A 23,265-nucleotide genomic window follows, 5' to 3' on the forward strand; every position below is an offset into this window, starting at 1 on the left:
TTAGAAAAAGTGTAAAGCCCTGCGTGGGCACCTCTGACAATCCAGGGAATGGCGGCCGGCACTCTATGATGCCACCAGGGCGGCGACATCCTCATCTTCACGCTAACCGGCAACATTTTCTAAAATAAAGCTGAGCCGGTAACAGCATGAAAGATAAATTGGAGACAAAAAGGAGAATTGCACAGCTCAGACCTTAATAGGAAATTAGCCAACTCTAATGTTCATTACAGTACATGTATTAAAGATGGCAAAAAATAGCAGAGGAATACTATGCCTGAACAAAGGGTAGGAACTTGCATACATGGTCTAATGCAATACTTTAGTAATATAGCACATAATTGAAACTTCATTGAACACTATTCTTAGAACAATACTGATAAAAATACACTTGCATCAAGGGTGTGCTTGTACAAATAAAGACGCAACAGGCAGGTAAATCGAATTATGTGACCATATAGCCAGGGTATTAAGACAAAATATCACAATTGCTTTTAGTTACGTTTTTGTATTATTTTTCATTAGGATATTTTTGTAGAAGTTGGTCCCTGAAGACGCAAAATGCATGGGCTTTTTAGAGTGCCTGTGTTTTTGTAATAAACACTTTTTATGGATACTTTGTTGATGATTCTTCTGAGTTTGAAACACAGAACTGATAATTGAAATCAATGTATAATGTTTTCAAAGCACACATGTAAATTGAATGAATGTATTACTATAATGTGAGTTTCTCACACAAGGTACTTCCAAATTCCTGGGTCAACCCAACCAAAGTACCATTCACCTACCATAAATAGGGTGGCCTCCTAAAATCTTCCCCCATGGTTGATTTTGGAAATCCATCTTCACACGGTCCAACAGCAAAAGCCGGCCTGTGACATCCCCTGGGCAGGGGCAGGGATTTCGCCTATTAACATCGTACACCCATAGAGGTAGAGGCAAAACTACATCCTGCAAGCAGCTGCATCACAGCCCCAATAGGGGTTGGGGAATAGATGCCCCAGGGAGGTTTGTCAACATCCGTAGTACTTTCCTTAGCCCATATGGAGGGGACTTCCATCAGAAACTTCTGGTACATTGAGGAATGGATACTTGCCACTTCGGATGCCTGGGCCTTACTATCCCTGGTGAAGAGCCTGTTTCACCCTTTCGTTCAATGCCTTCTGACCGTCCACTAGCTACCAGTGCCCACCTCTGGATTCCCTCCTGATGGAGGTTTTCTCGGCTTCTAGTGAAGGGGGCCGTAGATCCAGTTCCCCATTTGGAAGGAGGCAGGGGGCTGAAAATCAACTTAGTTTTTGGGTGTCGAAGAACAGGTGTCTATATCCCATCTTGGATCTGAGGCTCTTGATCCTGAACTCGGGCAAGGACCTGTTCAAGATTATCACCCCAGCCCAGATTCTTCAGACCCTAAATCTGTGTTGTACCATGCCGGGGGGCGCTACTCATTTTTCTCTGCGCTGCCAGTTTTTGTGCGTTTTTGATTCCATGAATTGGCCCCCAGCACAGTACATTTGATCCGTGCAGTGTACTTCTCGTGCCAACTACTTAGTGCAGACTTTTTGTAAATTAGGACTATTTAGCATGGTGCAAAGTGTACTTTTGCGGTGCAAAGTCACTTTGCTCCATGATATACTTTTGGCTGGTCCATGGATCTCCAGGATTCCTATGTCCATTTGCCCATGTACCAGAAGTTTACAGTGGGGAACTGGCACAACCAATTAAAGGTCCTGCTGTTTGACCTTTCATCAGCATCAGGGTCCTCACAAAGCTGCAGCCAGTGGCTCGCCTCAGAAGGGAGGAGGGCAACAATGTCTTTATGTGAACTGGCTTGTCTGAGCTTGTTCCCCAGACCAGGCTTCTTCACATTTATACTAGACGTGCAGCCTGCTACACAGCTTGGGCCTCTCGCTGAAATTCAGAAAGTCTCAAATTAAGCCGCCCAGTCAGTCTGGCTCATCAACGCGGTCTTGGACATTCGCATGGGTCCGGGGATTGAGTAGTGAATGTTTCCAAGATCATGTGTATGTCTTCCAATCACAGGAAAAAGTTCCTGCCTCGGCCTTCCTGCACATTTTGGATCTTATGGCCTGCTGTATTCTTGTTGTGCCAGAACCCCGTCTAAGCTTGAGGTTGCTGTAGTGGCTTCTCAGTTCTCCAGCATGGGGTCTGACATGTATTCACATGCTCATGAATATTCCTAGTCATCAGGCTGTGAATCCTCGGTGAAAGAAAAAAGTATCAGTTTAGCTTGAAAACTGTATTTCTCCTCTAAACCAATCACTCCTTCAGGGTCATCCTGCCCCTGCCCAATGACAGTATTTTCCTTAATCTCCACCCCTGGTGTCCATCTTCAGATTTTTACTGCACGCATCAGTGTTGGGAGACCTATTGGTGCTTCCTGAGCTATTCTATTTCATATTTCAGTTTTCTGCAAATTTTAGTAATGATTTTGACTTTTTTTGTCTCATTGTTCGACTGGAGTTAGACTACCGGCAGCTGGGGGACCCGCTGTTGGCGAAGATCACTTTACATCACAGATATTTCGAGTTAGAGAAGTCCCGGGCTTGGGCCTTCTCACCTTTTCACCATGACCGAGGGGAAGATGCCTCTTCGAACTCTGCGCAAAATGTGGATTGAGGAATGTGCAAGTCGAAGATCGGCACCATAAATGTCTATATTGCTTGCATCGGACAATGATGAGCGATGCAAGGTCTGCTGTAGGTTTTCAAAGAAGACAAAGGATCGCTACAGCAGGCTGGCAGCGTGGCTCAAATTGGGCAAGGCCTCTGACTTTGCTTCCCGGCATGGTCCTTCCTCCCCCAGGACCTGCCGGTCCCACGAGCGAACTCCCTCAGAAAAGAGGACGAGATCCTCTGAGGATGCCCCATCCTATGGTGTTCAAAAGAAGGCAAGGCTGCACCTCGTTGACCTCACTGGGTTCACCGCTGCTGCTGTCCCAGCTCTGGAAGGACAAGGTCGCCTTCCCCAACCACGCCTATGTCGAGCCTACCAGCGAGGGTAGCTCCCTCTAAGATAAAGTCCTTGACTCCTTCAAAACTCTGCTTACCATCGGCGAACAAGGGAGTTAAGGAGAGATCCAAAGTTGGCGCTTCACTGCCCACTTCGGCGACGCCATCTGCATCGGCAGCTCAACCGGCCAAAACAACTTTGTCATAATCAGTCCAGACCGAGTCGACAAAGGCTCCTGCTACCACCCTGTCAATGACCACTACTTTGTCAAAAGGGGGGCTGGCCACAAAGGTGGTGACCACAGCCACGGCTGCCCCTCGGGTGTCTCTACCGCCATGGCGTGAAGCAGCTGCTGTGGCTCTGGCGAAGGCCCGGGGACAACAGCCACTCCTCCCCAGAAGTCCCCAGATATGGTAAATGGTAAAACATCTATGGATATTGAGAAGAGTAAGGAACAGGCTGCCCCAGTGTGATGGGTACATATTTATTGAAGCTCTCAAGAGGGTGACTACAATATGCCCAAAGACTAATTGGACCACAAAGAGGGTTAGGGACCCGTGTCTGTAGGTGGGTCACCACGAGGCGAGCCCGGTCCTCCATCTCGCCAGAAGTGGCTCATCAGTCTGGAGCCTCCACCACTCGTTACTTCCACGCTTCAGCCCAAGGACGTCTTTGTACATTCTGACCACATTGCACACGCTTGTATCGGAAATTCAACAGACTGACACCCACACCGGTCCCCATTCCATCTGGGAGTCCTCCCTGGCGAAAGCACAGGTGAAAGGACCCTGCTGGTCCAAGGCATCAACCGACACCGCCGCCTCAAGATTTGACCCAGACTAGGGATCCTGCCACAACATGTACACGGATTCGGCAGTTACGGCGACACAAACTAAGCCCATGACTTTGTACCAGCTGGCAGGGAGCCAGTGGGCACGGATGAACAGCACAGGGCCTCTCTGCCGAATGAGGTTCGCTCCCAACATGCGATTATGTCCAGGCCCTCTGTACCTTTCCAACTGGTGCCTGAGGAGACTAAAAAGGACGGATTCCTTTACCAACAACATGAGTCCAGATGGAAGACCATCATGTCCGTACCCTTGCTAGATGATACCTGGGATGAGGGTCTGGCCCTAATGAATCCTAGCACTGCGCAATCCAAGCAGGACAGGCTCGAGAAGAAATACAGGTGTCGGAGGTCCCAGCCTTCACTGTACTCTGTGGCCTCTGGTGCAGCCAGGAAATGTTCTGAGAACCCCTCATCCTTGATGCCCCGGACCAGGAAGTGAAGAAGCTGGCCACTATGGGGAAAAGGAACATTCATAAGGCTGCCAGCACCACGAAGGTCGCTAATGCCCTGGCCATTTTGTCCCATTATGATCGTGAACTATGGTATAAATTGGGCCCTATTTTGGACTGCTTACCTGAGGACAAGAAGGTAGAAACTCTGGTGCTGTTCCAAGAAGGGGGTGGGGGGGAGTAGCCTCGGACCATACTATTGCGGTGGTGGTGGACATCGCAGACACCAGGTTCCATCAAATGGGCAACGGAGTGTCTCTTCGGCAGGGATGGTTGAAAGCCACTACTTCAGACTGGACGTTCAATCCAAAGTTTTGGACATGCCATTTGATGGAAAGAACCTCTTTGGCAAGATGGTTGCAGAGTACACAGACGGCACGTTTGCTGGGTACCCTACAGCAACGTTGGTCGTCCTTTCCTTCCTCGAGGAAAGTCTGGCAGGTCCTCCAAAGGATATACCACCCCCTATCGACAGCCTCCCGCTGCACGGCTCAGGCTTACAGAGGTCACTCGCAGTCGAGGACAGCATCGGCGCTGCCCGCAGGGCAAAGCTCCCACCCCGAAATGGGCCTGAACTGGCTGTGGATGCTGGGCCCCCACTTGTGCATCCCAGTGGGAGGCCGGGAGGCAAGGTTCGTCAACATGTGGATGACAATCGCCACTAACAGATGGGTGCTGAACGGTCTCAAACAGGGACCCACCTTGGAGTTCCAATGCAGGTGTCCTTCTATTCCCCCAGTGGCTCGACTGGAACATGTTGCGCAGCTGTTGCAGGAGGTCCACGCCATGTTAAAGAAGCTGACTCCGAAGTGTACTCCAGATAATTTCTGGTCTTAAAGAAGTTGGGAGGGTGGAGGCCGATCCTGTACCTGAGATGCCTCAAGTTCTTGAAGTTGCAGAAATTCAGGATGGTCACGTTGCAGCATGTGCTTGGCCAGCTGGAGGAAAGCAACTTCCTGGCGTCGCTGAATCTGGAGGACGCCTACTTCCACGTACCCATCCACCAAAAGCACCTCCATTAATTATCCGAAGTCCTGCTTGGAGCCATCGCAGAACGCTCTATTTTTGGGAGCCCGGCTCAACACAGTAACTTGTCTGTCATCTCCCTCGGAAGAGAGGGTGATCGCCCTCCTAGGGAAGGTGCAGCACCTGTCGGCTGGGTTGGCTACTGCGCGAGCTGTCAAGCCGCTGCTGGGCATGATGTCCTCCTGCATCAACCTCGTCCTCCTCAGCAGACTACAGAGAAGTCCTCTCCACATGTTTCTGGATGCTAGGCGGCTGCAAGTCTCAGGATCCTGGACGGACAAGATCGCCCTCAACGAGGATTTCCGCCGAGCAATACGGTGGTGGGTCTTGCGCCCTAATCTCTCGCAAGGGGCCGCACTGCAAGTCCCTCCTTACCAGGAGACCATCACCACGGATGCTTCTCTGGAAGGTAGGGGAGCACACAACGGACAGTTGCATGTCAGAGACCTCTGGCTGCCAGATCTTCACATCAATATCCTGGAGCTTCGGCCGTCTTTTGTGCCCTCAAGTCCTTCCTGCTGTTGCGGAGGGACACGGTGAGGCTCTTCAGACCACTACACCATGTTCTACATCCGGTAGCAGGGTGGGGACGCTCTCTCCTGGGAGGCCCAGGATCTATGGCACTGGGCCATTTGTCAGTATATGTTTCATGTACCTTTTCACCTGGCGGGCACCAATAACACCATCGCGGACTTGATCAGCATGAAACTACGTTCTTGCCATGAGTGGGAGCTTCGCCAGGACCAAGTAGATCTTCTATTCCACTAATGGGGTCAACCCTAGATCAACCTTTTTCGCAAATTCCAAGAGTCAGAAGTTTCCCAGCAGGTTCCCGCAGCCGAGGAGCATGAGGGATATGTTCTCGTTCCCGCGGGAGGGACCATTCCTATAGGTTTGTCCACTGTTCCTGCTACGAGTGACCAGCACACTGTCACTGCAGTATACTTGTCGCTCTGGTGTGGCCCCTACAAATCTGTTATCCAGACCGGCTATGTCTGTCGGCGGCTCAGTCCATCAGGCTGCCATTACTTCCTGATCTTCTCGTCAGAGCGGGAGGGGTGATTATACACCACGACCCGGCGTTGCTGAACCTCCGAGCCTGGTTCCTGCAGTCCTAAAATGTGGACATTATTTTTTACCTGTGGACTACAAGGACATACTGGCCAAGGCCAGAGCCTCTTCAACGTTGCTGTACTATGGCCATAGGTGGATGTGTTTCTTTGGCTGGTGCCAGGGTCAGAATATTACTCCCCTGCGTGTCACAGCGCCACAGCTCCTAAGATACCTGCTTTCCTTGGCCTAGGCTGGACTGGTTCACATCTCTATAAAGGTGCACATGGCTGCCATATCCCATTACACCATGATGCCCAGTAGGCCTTTCCTGTGGTCGCACAGACTCGTCAAGGAGTTCCTAGAGGGCCTTTTTGGTACTTTTCTGCCAGTAAAAACTCCTGCCACCGCTTTGGCACTCAATGTGGTCTTGATTAAACTCATGGGGGTGCCCTTTTAGCCAATGTATCAAGCCCTGTTCAAGTTTCTTCTGGGGAAGTTGGCTTTCCTCGTGGCGATCACCTTGGCCAGGCTGTCTGGGAGATCCAGGCTCTGTCTTGCAAACAGCCATACTTGTTCCTCCACGCTTCAAGGGTGGTACTGCGTACACACCCCACCTTTATTCCAAAGGTGCAGTTGGAGTTCCACCTCAAGCCTTTGGTGTTGCTGGTCTTTTTCCCGAATCCATCGTCGCCAGCGTAGATGGCCTTGCATTCGCAGGACTTTGCCCGTGCCTTGAAGTTCTACATGGCACTCGCAAAGGTGTTTTGGAAGACTACTCAATTGTTCGTCAATTTTGGACCTATGAATCATGGGAAGGACTTATTGAAGGCTTCCATCTCTGGATGGCTCACCTGCGTCATCATGCGCTGTCATCGGCTGGCTGACAGACCCCTTCCAGGCCGGCCGAGAGCCCATTCCACCAGAGCCATTGCTCTGGTGTGCCCCTGCTCGACATCTGAATGGCCGCTACATGGAGGTCCACGCACATCTTAACAAGGATTTACTGTATCGACAGGGATTCCAGGGAGGAGTTCTGGGTCGGCCAAGCAGTGCTAAACAACCTGTTTACTTGAGGTGAATGTGTTCCAGGGGTGAGTTTTTTTACTTCTGTTGAGTCTTGCCACCTCCCGTGGTTGTGTGCACTGCTGTGTAATCTTTATACATTAGCATGTGAATCCATGCCAGACCCCGTGCTGGAAAAGGGGCAAGATACTTACCTGTAACTCCTGTTCTCCAGCATGGGTCTGGCATGGATTCACATGTAAGCCCTCCCACCTGCCTCTGTCTCTTCTTGGTTCATACTGCCACTTTACATGCTACCAAATCTGAAGATGGCCACCATGGGTGGAGCTTAGGGAGAGGACTGTCATTGGGCTGGGGAAGTATAACACGAAGGACAGTGATTAGTTTGAAATCTGTATTTCCCCTCTAAACCAAAGTGAAACTTGTTTTTCTTTGATCGAGGATTCCCTGCCTGACAACAGAGACTATTCATTAGCATGTGAATTCATGCCAGACCCCTGCTGGAGAACAGGAGTTGCAGGTAAGTAACTTGTTCCTTGTTGATGGTCTTCAGGGGCCCACATCAGATCTTAGTCTCAGTAAAAGTTTCCAGAGACCTAGAATGGGGGTCTGAGGGAAATGGCCTACTGAAATGAGTGTCATTTTGGAAGCGCTGCCGTCTACTGACCCTCATCACCAATGTGTGCCCTGAAATGCTGGGGCGCTCTCCTGCAAGACCTGATCTTGAGCAACCTTTGGTCTCCGTCAGAAATACATCAGCGCATCAATTTGCTGGAGTTGCAAGCGCTCAGGCTGGCCCTGGTTGCTTTCCTCACCTCGGTATGGGGTAAGACTTGCTGGTCCTAACGGAAAATATTTGTCATGCATTACTTCAACTGATTTGTAGGCTCATTGTCTCTGTGCAGAGAAGCAATGCAACTTTGATTCTGGTTTCTGGGCCCTGGAGAACAGTATGTGTTGGACGATAGCTTATTTGGACAGCAGGAAGAGCGTGATTGCAGATGCCTTGAGCAGAAAGACCTCGGCCTTTCACGAATGGGAGCTCTTTCAGGAATTTCTAGAGTAAATGTTCTCCCTTTGGGGACTCTGCATCTAGACTGCTTTGCTTCTAGTCTGAAGTGCAGGTGCTTCTGCTCCAGGGAATTTCCGTGAATGGGAGCTCTGTGGGCACGCCTTGACGGTCGTGTGGGACTTCAACCTGCTCTGTGCATTCCAGCTAATACTTTACACTGCTGGTTCCCTGTAGGGTATGCCTGTTCAGGTCCACAATGATCTTGATTGCTCTGGAGTGGGCCCGGAGAATGTGGTACCCGCTATTCATGGCCATCTGCCCTCACTGGCCTTGTGCAGAGAACGGTACTCCCCTTCCAATAGGAGGTGAGGTCCAACAGCCTGAACCTTCATGCTTCTGAAAGATGGAGGTATAAGGAGTACACTTTATCGGGAAATGTTTTGGTAGTGCTCCTCTCAGCTAGGGGACCTGCCAGCATATCCATTCATGCCTGTAGGTGGCGTTCGTTTTTGGCTTGGTGCCAGGAGAGGGATCTGGACCCTTTTACCTGCCCCCCCCCCTCCCATCCTCTGGTCTGCTTTCTTTGTCATGAACTAGCCCGCAGATTGGCACTGTGAATGGCTATCTTGCTGCCATTTCGGTTTTTCACGATTGCCCCAAATCTCTACACCCACCCCCATGTCATGCAATTCTTACCGGAATTGCTTAATCTGTTTCCCCCGCACCAGTGTGTTCGGGCATGGAACTTGAATTAAGTGTTAGCATTTCGTATAGGCGCTGTTTGAGTTGTTAGATCGCTCAGCCTTAACGTTTTTCGGTGGTTTCCATCAGTTCCACTAGACGTGTGAGTGAGGTTTAGGCGTTGTCAGTTAAACCTCCCTACTTGGTTTTCTCCAAGGAGAAGGGGACATTGAGAGAGAGTCCATCCTTCCTCCAGAAGGTAGCCTCTGGTTTTCATCTCTACCAAAGAACCATTTTGCTGTTTATTTTTCCTTTGCTTCACCCTTCCAAGGCAGAGGAACTGTTCCTTTGGCTGGACCAAGTGCAGGCCTTCAGCTGGTACTACTGCTCTCAAACAAGGTGGTCAGGAAAAATGACAAGCTTTTCGCTAGTTATGCTGGTGCCCCTGCTGGCAGGGTGGAGACCAAACTAACCCAGTCGAACTGGATCATTCTCTGCTTCTCGAAATGCTATGATCTGGCTGATAAAGATGTGCCTGAAGGTTTTGGGGTGCATTCCATCAGAGGACTGGCTGTCACCGGAGCTCTGCAAAATGGAGTCCCTGTATCTGTGGTCTTCTTTTCACAAGTTTGCTAAACATTAGTGTGTTGATTCAGTCTGGTCAGGGCGCTCATTTTGGCAGGGCTACCCTTCAGGGTTATTTGGTTTAAGGTACTCCCTCCTCCAGATGTACGTACTGTTAGGGGAGTCTATCAAAGATGAGGAATCCGTGGGAGGAAGGAATCCATGAGAAGAACAAATGACTTACCTCTAGGGTATTATTCTTTCTGATGATGTTTCTCCCTTGGATTTCTCCTCGCCCTCCCAACGTACACCTTGGGTCTTTGGTCCCTCCGCATCAAAGTGCTAGCCAAAACGGTTGGAACTAAGGTCACGAGGTACAGCGCCTCAATATATATTGGCCCTGACGTCATATCCGGCGTAAGGGCATTCATGCGGGCGAGTGCGGAACTGCACACATTTCTAAAGAGCAACTCACTTGTAGGTAGATATCAAAGATCAGGAATCCATGGGAGGAACATCCATCGGGGAAAACATTACCAAGAGATAAGTAATAATTTGTTCTTGAATGCTAATGATATGCGTTACATGTATGGTGGTGGTGAAACATGTACCACTTTGGTTTATATTTGTTATGGGAATCCATGTACTGATGATATCTTCTCTTTCAGGAAATTTTATGGCTTAGCACCTTCATTTCCCAAGAGGAATTTACTAACCCGAACACAAGAAGGAAAGAAGAGGCAGCTGTATATGGTGTCCAAAGAATTGAGAAATGTGCTCCTTAATAACAGTGAGAAAATGAAAGTAAGAGTTCTCTTCTTCCGGCCTATTCTCCACAAGCATGTGTAGGTTGGGAATACTTTGGGGCTTGAAAATGAAATACTAATGTTGCTGTCTTGACCGATTAGATTACATTACCTATTGTGCTTTCCACATGCTAGTTACAATGACACTTTCTGCCATATACTATATACTTGTCAAATTAACACCTTTTCCTTTTGGCTTAAATGTGATGTATTGTTGTTGTTCAAGCCCCCTTTGTAACATTGACGATATTGTTGCTACCGTTTAGGACATTTCCCATAGTAAGATATGATCCAATGAATACAATTCTGTAAACTTCAATTTTTAATGATGATCTACCTACTTGGGGGCATTATGCATGTTGTATTGACCTGAGAAAGGGGTAAGCTGCATTGTATACAATGGGTCTTATACATTGTTGAAAATGGGAGTCTGGGGAAAATAGATTTGCCCCAGAACCTAAACCGTATTCTAGCCTGTCAACATCCATAAAGACAGCCATGGTTTTGTTTGCCTTTTTGAAAGCTGCAATGACTTAGTTTAATCTTTTCTACCTTCAAATTCATGTCTATGTAACATAGACTTTTAATGGTTTTGGTAAGTTGTTGGTGGGTGTGTTTGTCTTGTTCTCCTGTATTTTCTCATTTTGGCTTTTGATCAATTTTTCAGGTTGGCTTAAACATGTGATACCTTGGTACTGTGGGTTTCTTTTTCCTTAATTCCATTTCTGTTTGTAGGTACCCCTTCTAGCTTTTTAGCAGATGTGTAAACTCTACAACTGATTTGAATTCCAGGAGGCCTGTCTCAATCGTTCGTTGTCCATATATTGAGCTCCTTTTGGGTGGTGAATAGAAACAGCTGTTAATTGCAACACTGAAAATCTCCATCATTTCTAGCAAGCTATGTAAAATATAATTAGTAATAAAATGACAGGCACTAAACCATCTGATCAATTTATGCAAAACCTTCTCTTTGTGTATTCCTGATTAAATGGATTCCTGTAAGAATTTTGATAGTCCTTAATGGGATTGTCATTAAGTTGCTGGGGAGTTAACTGCTTGATTCATCCGCTAGTGAGGAGAACAGGGACAGGCTGACATGTTTTTTGTGGTCTGTTAGGAATTGTCCTCTGGCAAGGGTGTAGGAGACCTTGCTTTATTGATTTTTATTACATAATGAAATGATGCTGGTAATTCCTGCTCTGAAAGGGAAATCTGCTAATCTGTACTCCTTTACTAAGTGACATACCAAAAGCATAGTGTGTATTTGTGCCCTGCTGTATCAGTATCCTGATTCGCAGCACCTGCTCTACCAGTGGCACAGAGCAGGTTCAGAGGTGACATGTGCCCTCTTGACAGCTGCAGCGACTCCCAAGACTATGCAGTGCAGAGGGCTGCATTTAAAATATGCACCCCTGTTCCAAAGACTGCACAATTCTGAAGATTCCGTCCTGGTGGCTTGTTAAACTGTTAAAAATAAGCCATTCCTGAATTTAGGGTATGGTGACGAGCATCTGTCACATTAAATTGATTTCACACGTCAGTCCTGTGTGCTTAGTTCAGCTGTGGCAGGATTGTGCATTTCTCCCAGACAAGTCCCACCTCTTCCCACTGGCAGTACTGTACTGTAGCACTGTACAGTACTGTACAGTACTGTAGCCTTGGGGGATTGCCTCTTTGTTCCTTTGTAAGGGCATGTAACTATTTTCAACAGAGACAGCCACCCCATAGGAAGTTGGCTTGGGAACAGAAACAAGGGAGCATATTCATTCAGAGACAGGCCTCACACCGTGGTGCTGCATTTCTAAAGGCCTTTGTTCTTATAGAGAAGGGAGGTTTTTTTTAGAGTAGTTTTGGTGGGCGAGCATGGAGACAACTGTTCGAGGTGTCGGGGGGGAAATTCTGCCGGGGTCGGCCGGGCCGTCCGCAGACCTCCGGGCAGGGAGGCCCCAACTCCTCCCGTGTATATCTCGGATCGAGACAGAGTATGAGGCACACACAAGGAGCAAGGCAACTTCTGCTGTTTATTATGCAAACGGCAGGGATGGGTCAAGGAGCGTACGCGTTCGTCCTGACACACACACATTCGTGGGGCTCGCAGGCCCTTTTTACTACATTATGACGCGCTACTTGCGTCACTTCAGAAAGTTAACAAAAAACCTATCGCCACTCTTAATTGGTTGCTCGAGTGGTAGGGTTAGTATAGTACACATATAGAGAATGATATTAGTGGTCAAGGTGTAGTCAGGTGGTATATCTGGGTTGTCCCTATAATTAGATACATAAGAATTGCTACATGAAGACTCCTGAGGATTGGCTAATGTTACTGACGTCTGAGATAAGAGCCCCATGTTCTGATTGGTGCATCCGTGAGCTCCCCAGCCTGGGACCACCGTTGTTCCCAGCTCTCGGTGTACCTGTGTTTGCAACAATGTTTCAATAAGGGTACGTGCAGACAATGTGAGGATTTATTCATAGGTGGAAGGCTGACCGCTCCCACTGTAGCAGATGTCCATTAAGCCTTTCAAGTGTATCGGCCTATGTCTCGTAGCGAGGGACCCAGACGCCTTTCTTTCTCCTGGGCTTTGGCATCTCGTCAGGTTCGGCTTGGTCACGTGAGGCGGGACCGTATTTGAGGCAGAATTCTGCACAATTAATATTGCTTTTCCACTGTGTGTCTGGTTTAATATGTAGATATGATTCTAACGTTGGTACGCGGAGTGCAAGGTTGCAACATCATGCCTTTGATGATTTGTTCTTGGATGTGGGTTTGCAACATTGCGACCTTGGCTGGTTGCTCCACCAGGCTCATTCTGCGGGATCAGCAACCTGACTTTTGCTTTGTTAATGTCCACGGGAACTCTTGCCTGAGGCCTACTTGGGCCTGGTGTATAAGTGATCCATTCCGGGCATGGGTGCTTTAGGTTATAGTGGCGTATATTTCCATGACCAGTATCGTGTTTCTATTATACCTCTCATGGTGGTAACGGGTTTCAAGAGAAGCGTGAGCAAGCGGCGTTATAGATGAATTCATGATGCATCTTGCGTTTCTGCATTCTGAAAGCCTATGTAAAAATAATAAAGATGCACGTCCGTGAATATGCCTGTCGCCTACGTCAGAGCACTGAGTATGTTCTTCGTGTAGATTGTTGTGGGAATGTTAGGTGTGTATATTTGTACAGATGTGCTTCCAGTTGTCTAGGTCGTCATGGCATCTCTAACGACGTGTGGTTTTTTAGTCTAGCTGATCCGAACCGCAGGTGTCGACATGGCCAGTGCGGGCTGCTGGGCAAACAGGTGGACACATCCGTATGTTCCTGTACCATGGTACCTGGTCGTCTGGTAACTGGACAAACTCTTCTCGCGGCGGGTGTCTGGGCCGTGACCCTCTAGGCCAAGCGCGAGAGGTGAAGGACGGGAGCCTGGTCTTCCATTCTCCCACTTCAGTCCCCCCTCTGGTCGACTTGTCGACCACAAACATATCCTTCTCGTTATCTCCTCTTACCCTCCATATCTTAGTTATCCCTCCGAGATGTCCATAATGGTTTACATGATCTTCAAACGACCAATACATGTATTCACATGTTCCTCCAGGAGTACAGTATACCCATCTTCCTATGTAGCTCCTGGGGTTCCTTGGGTTCTCGATCTTCACTGATGGTGGATCTAGATGGTTGGTGATGATTTGTGTGCGCAGCTTCTCCCTCTCTTGTATTATCACCCCTGTATGCTGACCATCATCTGCTGGCATCAAGGGGTGCATTCCCACCATTTCCAGCAACTCGTCAGCCGTGCGTGCCTTTCGGGCTTTCCAAAATTTAATTATGATCAGAGTAGCTCCAGCCAAAATAGTACACCCCACTATTATTTTCAGTCCATCCGACAGCCAAGATGGCATCCATGACCATAATAGTGAGAACCAGCTCTTATCCTTGTTTACACCGTTACTCTCGTCCATCATTTTAGAGTGCATCTGGGCCAATTGTGAAACTGCTTCTGTCAGTGTACCATTGTCAGCATCGTTGGCAGGTATGAACGTGCAGCAAGATTGTCCTATCTTTGCACAAACTCCTCCTTCCATTGCTGTGAGAAGGTCCAGTACATATCTGTTCTGTAGTGCTACCATCCTTACAGCTCGCAGCTCCTCTTTAATTGCGTTGAACCCATTTACTGTTGAATTGATGGTCATCATTAGTTCCCATCTTGTTATTTGGAGCCATTTTGCGTTTGCGTATGCCTGCAGTCCCGGATGTATTATTGAGGAGAAAAACATTGCTGCTCTGCTGAATAGTCTGTGTTCTGGCGGTATTGACGTTAGTTCCGTTTCCGACCTTCCCCACAGGTAATTTCCTGTCAGTGGCTCTCCTTGTCGTTTTCTCCTATTTAGGACAGTATCCTCGCTGTTGGTCTTGTTCTCTTGCTCCTTCTGGAGTGGTGCAGATCTCTTTCGTCTCTTATCCCCTTCATCCATTTTAGGAAATTTCGCCACATTGACATGCTTCTTAGGTACCACTAGTGATGGTACATTGACGTGTACCATTGTGCACACACCATTCCACAGGGGAGGCAGTGTATGATATGCCTTTTCTCCGCAGGCCCAATAATGGTCCATTATTACTGCTGTTCCCGCACCCCCCTCAGGTAACTCCATCACACTTGCACAATTGGTGTTATATCCTACATCCACCTCTCCTTTATGCTGGTAGCATACTTTGGGCGCAGTCAATGGTAATATTGTTATTGGGTCTTCATCTTCTTCTACCCACGTGAGCATAGGTACGTACTTGATCCACGTCGTCCAACATCGATGATTGTGTGTCTCGATGGTTGAGATAGTTTCTTTTGTTACCATGTTGCTGCCAATTACTCCTATCTCCCAGCTGTTGTCCAGATACACCTTTCCTGTTATCGTCAGTAGCGGCCTTTCCCAGCATCCTTGTTTACCCGGAACTTCAGTGGCGTACCAATCACATGGTAGATACTGCAGTGTTACCTTCTTTGTTTCTCCTTTTGCAGGGCCACTTGTTATGTACCTGAATGCTTCGGCATGTAAACTGGTCTTGTGATAACTCAGATAGGTCTTGAGGAAGTTGTTTTCATATGGGTATGAGTCTCGCGTTTTCCATGTCATGTGCACCACTGTTCCTTGAAATCTTCCTTTCGTTTGGAACAGGGCCAAATATATTATGCACTGTGCTGTTTTTTCATCTATTTCTGTGGCAACAAATGTTCGTGAGGCGCTCATGGCGTATGGTATTAATGAGCAAACGTAACAGCTATCCTCAGTTGTCTGCTTACCAATGCGGGTCATGTGCTGGTACCATATGTTGTTTGTGACATGTGCTGAATCTTGTACATAATTATCAATACCTTTATTGTCTGAGTATGTGCTGCGTTTAACTATATTTTTCTTGGGTGCAATGTTACTATTACCACCTGACGTAACACCTGTTGCAGCAGAGGGCGGGGGTATATTAAGTTTGTGCGCAGCAATAAAATCGATAGCATAGCTGTACTGCCAGACAGAGGCAGCCAAGAACCCGGTGATCATAAAAATCCCTATTATTTTTATTACATGTGCTAATTTCACCGGCATTTTGCTCTTACCTTGCTGCAGTCCTGGCAGCTTATTCTTGCGACGTTACAGTTGCCCGCCTAAAAATTCTCAAAAGTGCTTGTTATTAAATGTTAGTTTTAAGCTCTCCCTATCAAGTAGTCATTCAGTGCCCAGGCGAAGAGCTGCTCCCACGCTACTCTAAGTGATGGGTCTCTTAAGACCGGCAAGTATGGGTGGAGGTGGGGCATGTGATATTCTATGGCCAGGAGGAAGGCTGTGTAGTAGACACGTACCCTTCTCCTTTTTAAGTATGTTGGCCTCTTTATTTCGTATACGAACTGGTGTGACAATTCTTCTGGGTAGTTATCGTCTGGCAGCACCATCTACACCTGCACACTGAATTTGTTAATTAGCTTTCTTAACAATACAATATTACGCAGTTCCTGTATGTGCGAGAGAAAAAAGAGAACATTCACGTGTTTACATGTGTATTAGTGCAAGCATGTCCTTCAGTTTTAGTTACAACTGTACTTAGCAGTCAATGGGGGGGTATGTGCTCAAATGGCGGAAGTATTTTTACTCTTTGAGCGAGTGATCATGGGGTGGGCAGTATGGGGATCACTCCCTTCTTCGTTAGTTATTGTCTCCGAGGGAACAATTGGGTCGTTGTCTGTGGTTAAACTTTCTTCCGCTGTAGGGGATGTGGTTGCTGTTCTTCCAATGGATCTGTCGTTGGCGCTGGGGCGGGTCTGCAGTTTGTAGATCTTTACGTCATGTAGGTGGTTCCAGGCACGCTTATCCTTTAGTTTTACTGCTCTTGTTGATACGTCCTCTACCAGATGGGGGCCAGTGAACCTCTTCTGGTTCCACTTCCTATTGAAATTGCGAAGTAGTACGTGGTCACCTTTGGCAAGTTTGCACAAGTTCTCCTTTCCCAATTCTGTATTTTCGTCTTTTTCTTGGTTGCTGGTAGACCCGCCCCGTGTGCGCTCGAGCTGTTGAGACACAAACACGACACTAGTAATCAAAGAAGACACATATTGATACATTTCATCACCTAACACATTCGCTGAACTTTCGTGGTCGGTGAATGCCCTTGACGTTGGTGTTAGGGGAAGGCGCATTTGGCGTCCAGTAACCACTTCGTGTGGGGTGAGGTGGTGGTCGGACCCTGGCCTGTTTCTAAGTTCAAACAATGCTAACGGAAGGCAATACAACCAACTTTTCTTTGTTGTTTGTTGTATTTTAGCAATTGCCTCCTTCAATAAGCCATTCAGGCGTTCACATACACCATTAGCCTGTGGGTGGTATGCACATGCAAATTTGTGTTTAATGTTCAGCAGGGATGTAATATGCTGGAACATTTCGTTTGCGAAATGGGGCCCGTTGTCTGATCTTAACACCTCGCACACTCCCCACCTGGGGAAGACCTCCCTTACTATGAATTTGGCTGCTCTAAACGCATCAGGGTGTGAACAGGGCCCTGCTTCAATCCACCTAGAAAATGGGCATACTACTACAATCATATACCTATTACCTTGACATATGTTGATCATATCAACATAGTCAATGTGAAGGTGCCGAAAAGGTCCTTCTGGCCGGGGTATGATACCTCTTATCACTTTTAAAGTATGACCGGCCGTAAACTGTTGACATGTGAGGCAATTGCTGATAAAATTTGACACATGAGAGGTTAACTCGGGACAAAACCAATCTTCTCTAATTCGTGCTGCAATTATTTCCTTGCCTGTATGGGCAGGGTGATGTAATTGGCTCAGGGCGGTATTTAACAGTGCCAACGGTATTACAACTTTCCCAGTGCCACCCTGGCGCCATAGTGCGTCAGTTGGTGACATTGTGCATCCTCTTTTCACCCATACTTCTTTTTCGGCCATTGGTGCAGCCGCTTGTAGTTCCATAATCTGTGTGGCTGGGAGATGGGTGTACCCTTCTCTTATTAACATTTCCCTAGCTATTCCCCTCCCTCTCTGTGAGTCTGTGGGGTTCCATATCTCACCAAAATATGCAGCATATTTCGCATGTGCGTCTGCTGCTGCATTACCTTTTGATACGTAGTCTTCTCCATTTGTGTGTGCGGTGCATTTTACCAGGGCTAGTTCTTGGGGGTCGTTTATTACTTCAATTAGTTCAGCCAACAAGAGGGCATGTTGTACTGGAGTGCCATCAGCTCTCCTAAACCCTCTTCTTCTCCATTTTGATAGCCCTGAGTGGACAGTTGATGTAACATATGCACTGTCAGAATATATAGTTACCCTTTTATTAAAACTTTCCTTTAATGCCAATATTAGTGCAACGAGTTCCGCGGCTTGAGCAGAGTAATGCTGTGGTAATTGTACATACTTCATAGCCACACACACCGGCGCCTCCATCATTTTTACTACTGCTGCCCCAGTCCTTCGTATCCCATCTCCTTGATCAATAGTTGATGACCCATCAATAAACAAAAGCTCACCTCCCTCTAGTGCGTTTTCTTCAACTTTCCTAGTACATGAGTACATTTCAGTTACTTGGGTGCAGTCGTGGGCGTAATCTCCCTCTTCAATTACTTCTGCTAGGAACCTTGCAGGGTTAACCGTGCTACATCTAACAATTGCTAGTTCAGCTTTAGACAAAATAATCTCATAACCTGATGCCCTCTGTGTTGTTAGTGTGGACTTAGGTTTATTCAATATCGCAAATAATGCATGTTCCACAAATAGTGTAGTTGGACACCCCATAGTTATTGCTGATGCTTTTTCTACTGCAAACGCAGCTGCAGCGAGACCTTGTTCACAAGAGAAGTGGCCTAACATTATAGGGTCTAAGTGACCGCTGTAAAATGCTACTGGTTTATAGCCCATGCTAGTTTTTTGGGCCAACACTGCTTTCATCACTGCTGAGTCGCAATGTGAAAATATAAAGAAGCGCCGCTCATAGTCTGGGGATGCCAGTACTGGAGCAGTTGATATCGCGTCCTTTAATTCGTCAAATGCCTCCCTCATTTCCATAGTCCATCCCAACTTTTTCTCCCCTTTATTTGCTTCCTTCAAACCCTCAAGCAGGGGTCCTATGTATGAGCTATAATCAAATACCCATGCTCTACAGTAGTTGCACAGCCCCAGAAATTGCTGCAGTTCTCTCACAGTCTGTGGCACGGGAGTGCTTGAGATGGCCTGTGCTCTTTGTGGTGCAATCCTTCTTCCATGTTGAGATATCAGTTGGCCAATGTAAAGTACCTGTTCCTGACAGTATTGTATCTTTTCCATGTCTACCTTATACCCCTTTTCAGCCAATATTGTCAACATTTTTAACGAGTCCTCTCTACATTTGCTTTCGTTTGTACTGCAAATTATTAAGTCATCCACATACTGTAACACTGTGCTTTCCACCTCGACGTTACCCAAATCCATCTGTATTACTCTATTGAAAATTGAGGGTGATTCACAATACCCCTGTGGTAATCTGGTATGTTTCCACTTTGTATTTCGGTAAGTAAAGCTTGTCAAATCTTGTGAGTCTGGGTGTAATGGTATAGAGAAAAAAGCATTTTTAAGGTCAATCACTGTAAATCGTGATGCTTCTGCTGGAATGCCACACAATATTGTGGCCGGGTTTGCTGTTACTGGATACTCTGCTTCTACTATGTTGTTCAAGGGTCTGAGGTCCTGTATGAAGCGCCAAGACCCCCCTTTAGCCTTGCGCACCGGGTACACAGCTGTGTTACATGGTGATTCTGAGGGGACCAATATGCCATTGTTTATAAGGGCCGTTATGGTTTCATATATGCCCTCATCTGCCTCTTTTGACAATGGGTACTGTTTCACTCTTGGTAATATGGCACCTTTTTTCAATTTTATCCTTACACCCCCTATGCTTTTTATGCATCCCACGTCATAAGGGCTAATAGTCCATAATGATTTGGGCACCTTTGACATATCCTCCTTAAAAAATGGGACTGGGGTGCCTGCGGGTGCCTCAAGTGCCATTGCAATTTTCTGTGCTACTTGTTTGTGAGCCACTCTTATCCATATTTCTACACTCATCATGAACACCATTTCATTTTCTTCCTTTTCTTCTGAGAACAGCTCTTCATCTGACACCTGGGTCAGCCTACACCCTTCTGCTAGTGCTATCACCGCCCTCCAGGCTCTCCCTTCTTTATCTTGGGCGTGCACAGCAACATAATCAGCTGTTGCAATAATGCTCTCAATGTCCACTGCAAACACATTCCCTTCCAGTTCATTAGCTGGTGTTTCTGGTCGGAATAGATAGGCTGCTGGCCTCCTCCATATTTTCCCTTCTATCCCTGGCATCCATGCAAATGCCATGTCTGTGCCATATTGGAATATCTCGCCATCCAGTGGCTCCGCCCTAATCGCTGTCTGTCCACAGTATGCTTGCAAAATCTGTCGTGCTGCGAGCATGTTAATCCCTGGAGTAGAGCAAATTATGCCATCCTCTGTAAAGGAGATCGTCATATTCAACCTGTTCATTATGTCTCTCCCCAGTATATTTACTGGCGAGGCACTATAATACAAAAGTGGGACTGACAGATCATAATCTCCAATAGATAAGGGAACGTTATCAGTAAATGGAACCAACCCTTTAGCCCCAGAAAATCCTTGGGTGTTCATGGCTTCGCCTGACATCTTAAATTTACCTTCCCTTATGCAAGACCGGGTTGCCCCGGTGTCAACAAGAAATGATAATTTTTTGTCACCTATCGTTACCTCTATGCGTGGCTCCTCCGCACTATTAGGTGTTACTGACAGGATGGGACACACCAAGGCCGTCTGTGGGCTGGCCTATTGGGGGTACAATGATTGGCCATTCCCTGTATAAGGGTTGTGTCCCAACACCGACACCCCACCCAATTGTGTTCGTTCATTTTGGGGTGGTGGTTGTATTAACGCCACTTGTTGTTGTGGCGGCGTCAGTTGCTGTGTTATTTGTTGTTGTGGCAGTGAATAGGTTTGTTGCTGTCGTGTTTGTTGTGGTTGGTCACTCCCTTGTTGTGACATCTGCTGTTGTTGCATGCCCTGCTGTTCTTGTGAGGTCCTAGGTTGTGCTTGTTCATTCCATGCTGGTGTTCCTGGCCTGACCCTACATGTACGTGACATGTGTCCTAATAGTCCGCAGCTCCAACACACGGGTGGTTCCCTGTTTTGCCATGGGAAGCTCCCTGTGTTGTCCTGGTATACGGGTTGCCCTGTGGGGTAGTAATTTCTGAGTCCCCCCCCCCTGTTGCTGGGTATTATATCCATATCCTCTCCCCCTCATAACCCCTCCTCTTCCTCTGTTATAACTATAATACCCAGTTCCTTGCATTGGGTACCCTCCTCCCATGTTCGGTGTGTGTAATTGCAGAGGCGGCACTTGCTGTATTACACCTTGTGGGGGCGCTATTTGAGCTGGATCTTGTGCAGCCACTACTTGCGTTGGGCTTTGGGCCATTGGTGTGGGCGTAGTTATTAGTGCCCCTTCCATTGTATATTTAGTAAGTTTTTTCTGTACTAATTTGGCCTCTTCTGTTTTCCTGTCCTCCTCCTTTTGTTTCATCTTTCCTTGCCATGTCCTGCAGTGATGTACTATAGTCAGTTGTATTTCTGGCCATGGTTTTGCTTCCATTCCTACTACTTTCTTTAGCTGTTTCTGAACTCCTTCTGGGAGCCCTTGTACTAGTATATGATAAAATATGGCTGGTGTTTTGTCCCATTGTTCTCTAGTTTCCATGCGCCACTTCTCTTGAATGTCCTGGATATAATCAACAGGATCCTCATTTTCACCCATCTTACGGGAAGTAATGGCTCCTATGTCTGAGGTGTCTGGGTATTGCACTCTCAGTGCCTGCCATAGCGCATGTCTGCAGTTTGCAAATGGTGCCCCATCATGCGATGTGTTTGTTATTGTTACCCCATGGAATCCCGCTCTTTTCCAAATGTCATCCGCTCTATCCCCTAATATTGATATTAACAGGCCCTTCACATCTCCTACTGCTAGTTTCTGTCCTGCGGTGTGTTTTTCCATTTCATATATCCACTTACCCGCACCTCCACTTAGTGATGGGAGCCTACATTTTATATTTTCCTTATCCGTATGTTTCCAAGGTACATACTGTGGTCTAACCCCTCCTCTCTCCAACAGTGGCATTAAATTCTGTCTTTTGTCACCCTTTACGCTCCATGATATTGAGTCTTCACACCCCTCCTCTTCCCCCATTTCTTTTACTACTTCAAATTCTTCCTTACTACCTCTGCCCCTACCTCCCTCTTCTTCCTTTCCCCTTCTTTCATCATTTCCTGTGTTCAATATGGGTATGTTTATTTGTCTGTCTTGCCTGCGACTAGGGAGGTCCCTAAGCCGACATGCATACGGTGTAAGTTCGTTCATGAAGGGCGCGAGCTTTATTCTGTGCAGAGAGCGTGCGGTGGTTGAACATGTAGGTAGTGACGTGGGAGGGCGGCGTGATGGAGATGTGGGTGGCGTGGTTTCATTGGTTTGTGTTTCCCCTATTCTTTTCGTTTCCTCCTTACTTCTCTCCAGCTCCTCCCCTCTTCTACTCATCCAGGGCGAATCTATGTTTGTTCTAGTGAGGTACAGTTTATCTAAGCTTTCCCTTTCACTCTCTCTTCCATCCTTCTCCACTCCTTCTTCCTCCTCACTGCAAAAATCATTTATAAATGACACCCCCCACTCTGCCTTTTTTCCTTTTATTGTTACTGTTTTTAAATCTATTAGGTCTCTTTCTCCCCTTTCGTTGTTACCAACTGTCCCCCCTAGTGCTGATGTCGTTGCTACCTCCCTACTTTTATATACATCTCCCCATCTTTCACTCTCCCTACCCCTCCCTTCTCTTCCTTCTTCCCTTCTCTCCTCCATTTCCCTACTATTTTCCTCTCTTTTCCTTTTTAATTCCTCCATTACTTCGTTGCTCATCTGTTCCAATATCCTTTCATCCTCCCTCTTCCTTTCCCATTTCACCCTTTCTCTTTCTACTATACTCTCTATTACCTTCCCCTCTTCATATTTTTTAGCTGTCTCAGATATTATCCTCCTCCTCCATATTTCCATTTCTTTTTCCTTTTCTTCTTCTTCCTTCTTCTTCTCTCTCAGCACTACTCTTGATACCCTATCTGCTGCTGCTTTTACCCTTTCAGCTTCTCTCTTTTGTTCCTCGCTTCGTTCCCTTAATCTTTCCAATTCGTCCTTACCTTCTTTCCTTTTCCTCACTCTCTCTCTTTCCTCCCTCTCAAGTTGTTTGATCAGTTCATTCTGCT

General features: G+C 47.1%; 1 protein-coding gene across 1 annotated transcript in view; it reads left to right on the top strand.

The window, feature by feature from the left end:
• The window catches only part of NSUN2 (NOP2/Sun RNA methyltransferase 2), a 1,120,965-nt gene that overhangs the window by 910,601 nt on the left and 187,099 nt on the right, over positions 1-23,265 (top strand). Inside the window, exon 15 of the mRNA XM_069613723.1 lies at positions 10,297-10,432. Within this exon, the coding sequence (XP_069469824.1) occupies positions 10,297-10,432 (136 nt within the window). The remainder of the gene's footprint in view (positions 1-10,296; positions 10,433-23,265) is intronic.

This window comes from Ambystoma mexicanum, chromosome 5p (genome assembly GCF_040938575.1).
Source record: "Ambystoma mexicanum isolate Mex_15411 chromosome 5p, UKY_AmexF1_1, whole genome shotgun sequence".
Lineage (NCBI taxonomy): Eukaryota > Metazoa > Chordata > Amphibia > Caudata > Ambystomatidae > Ambystoma > Ambystoma mexicanum.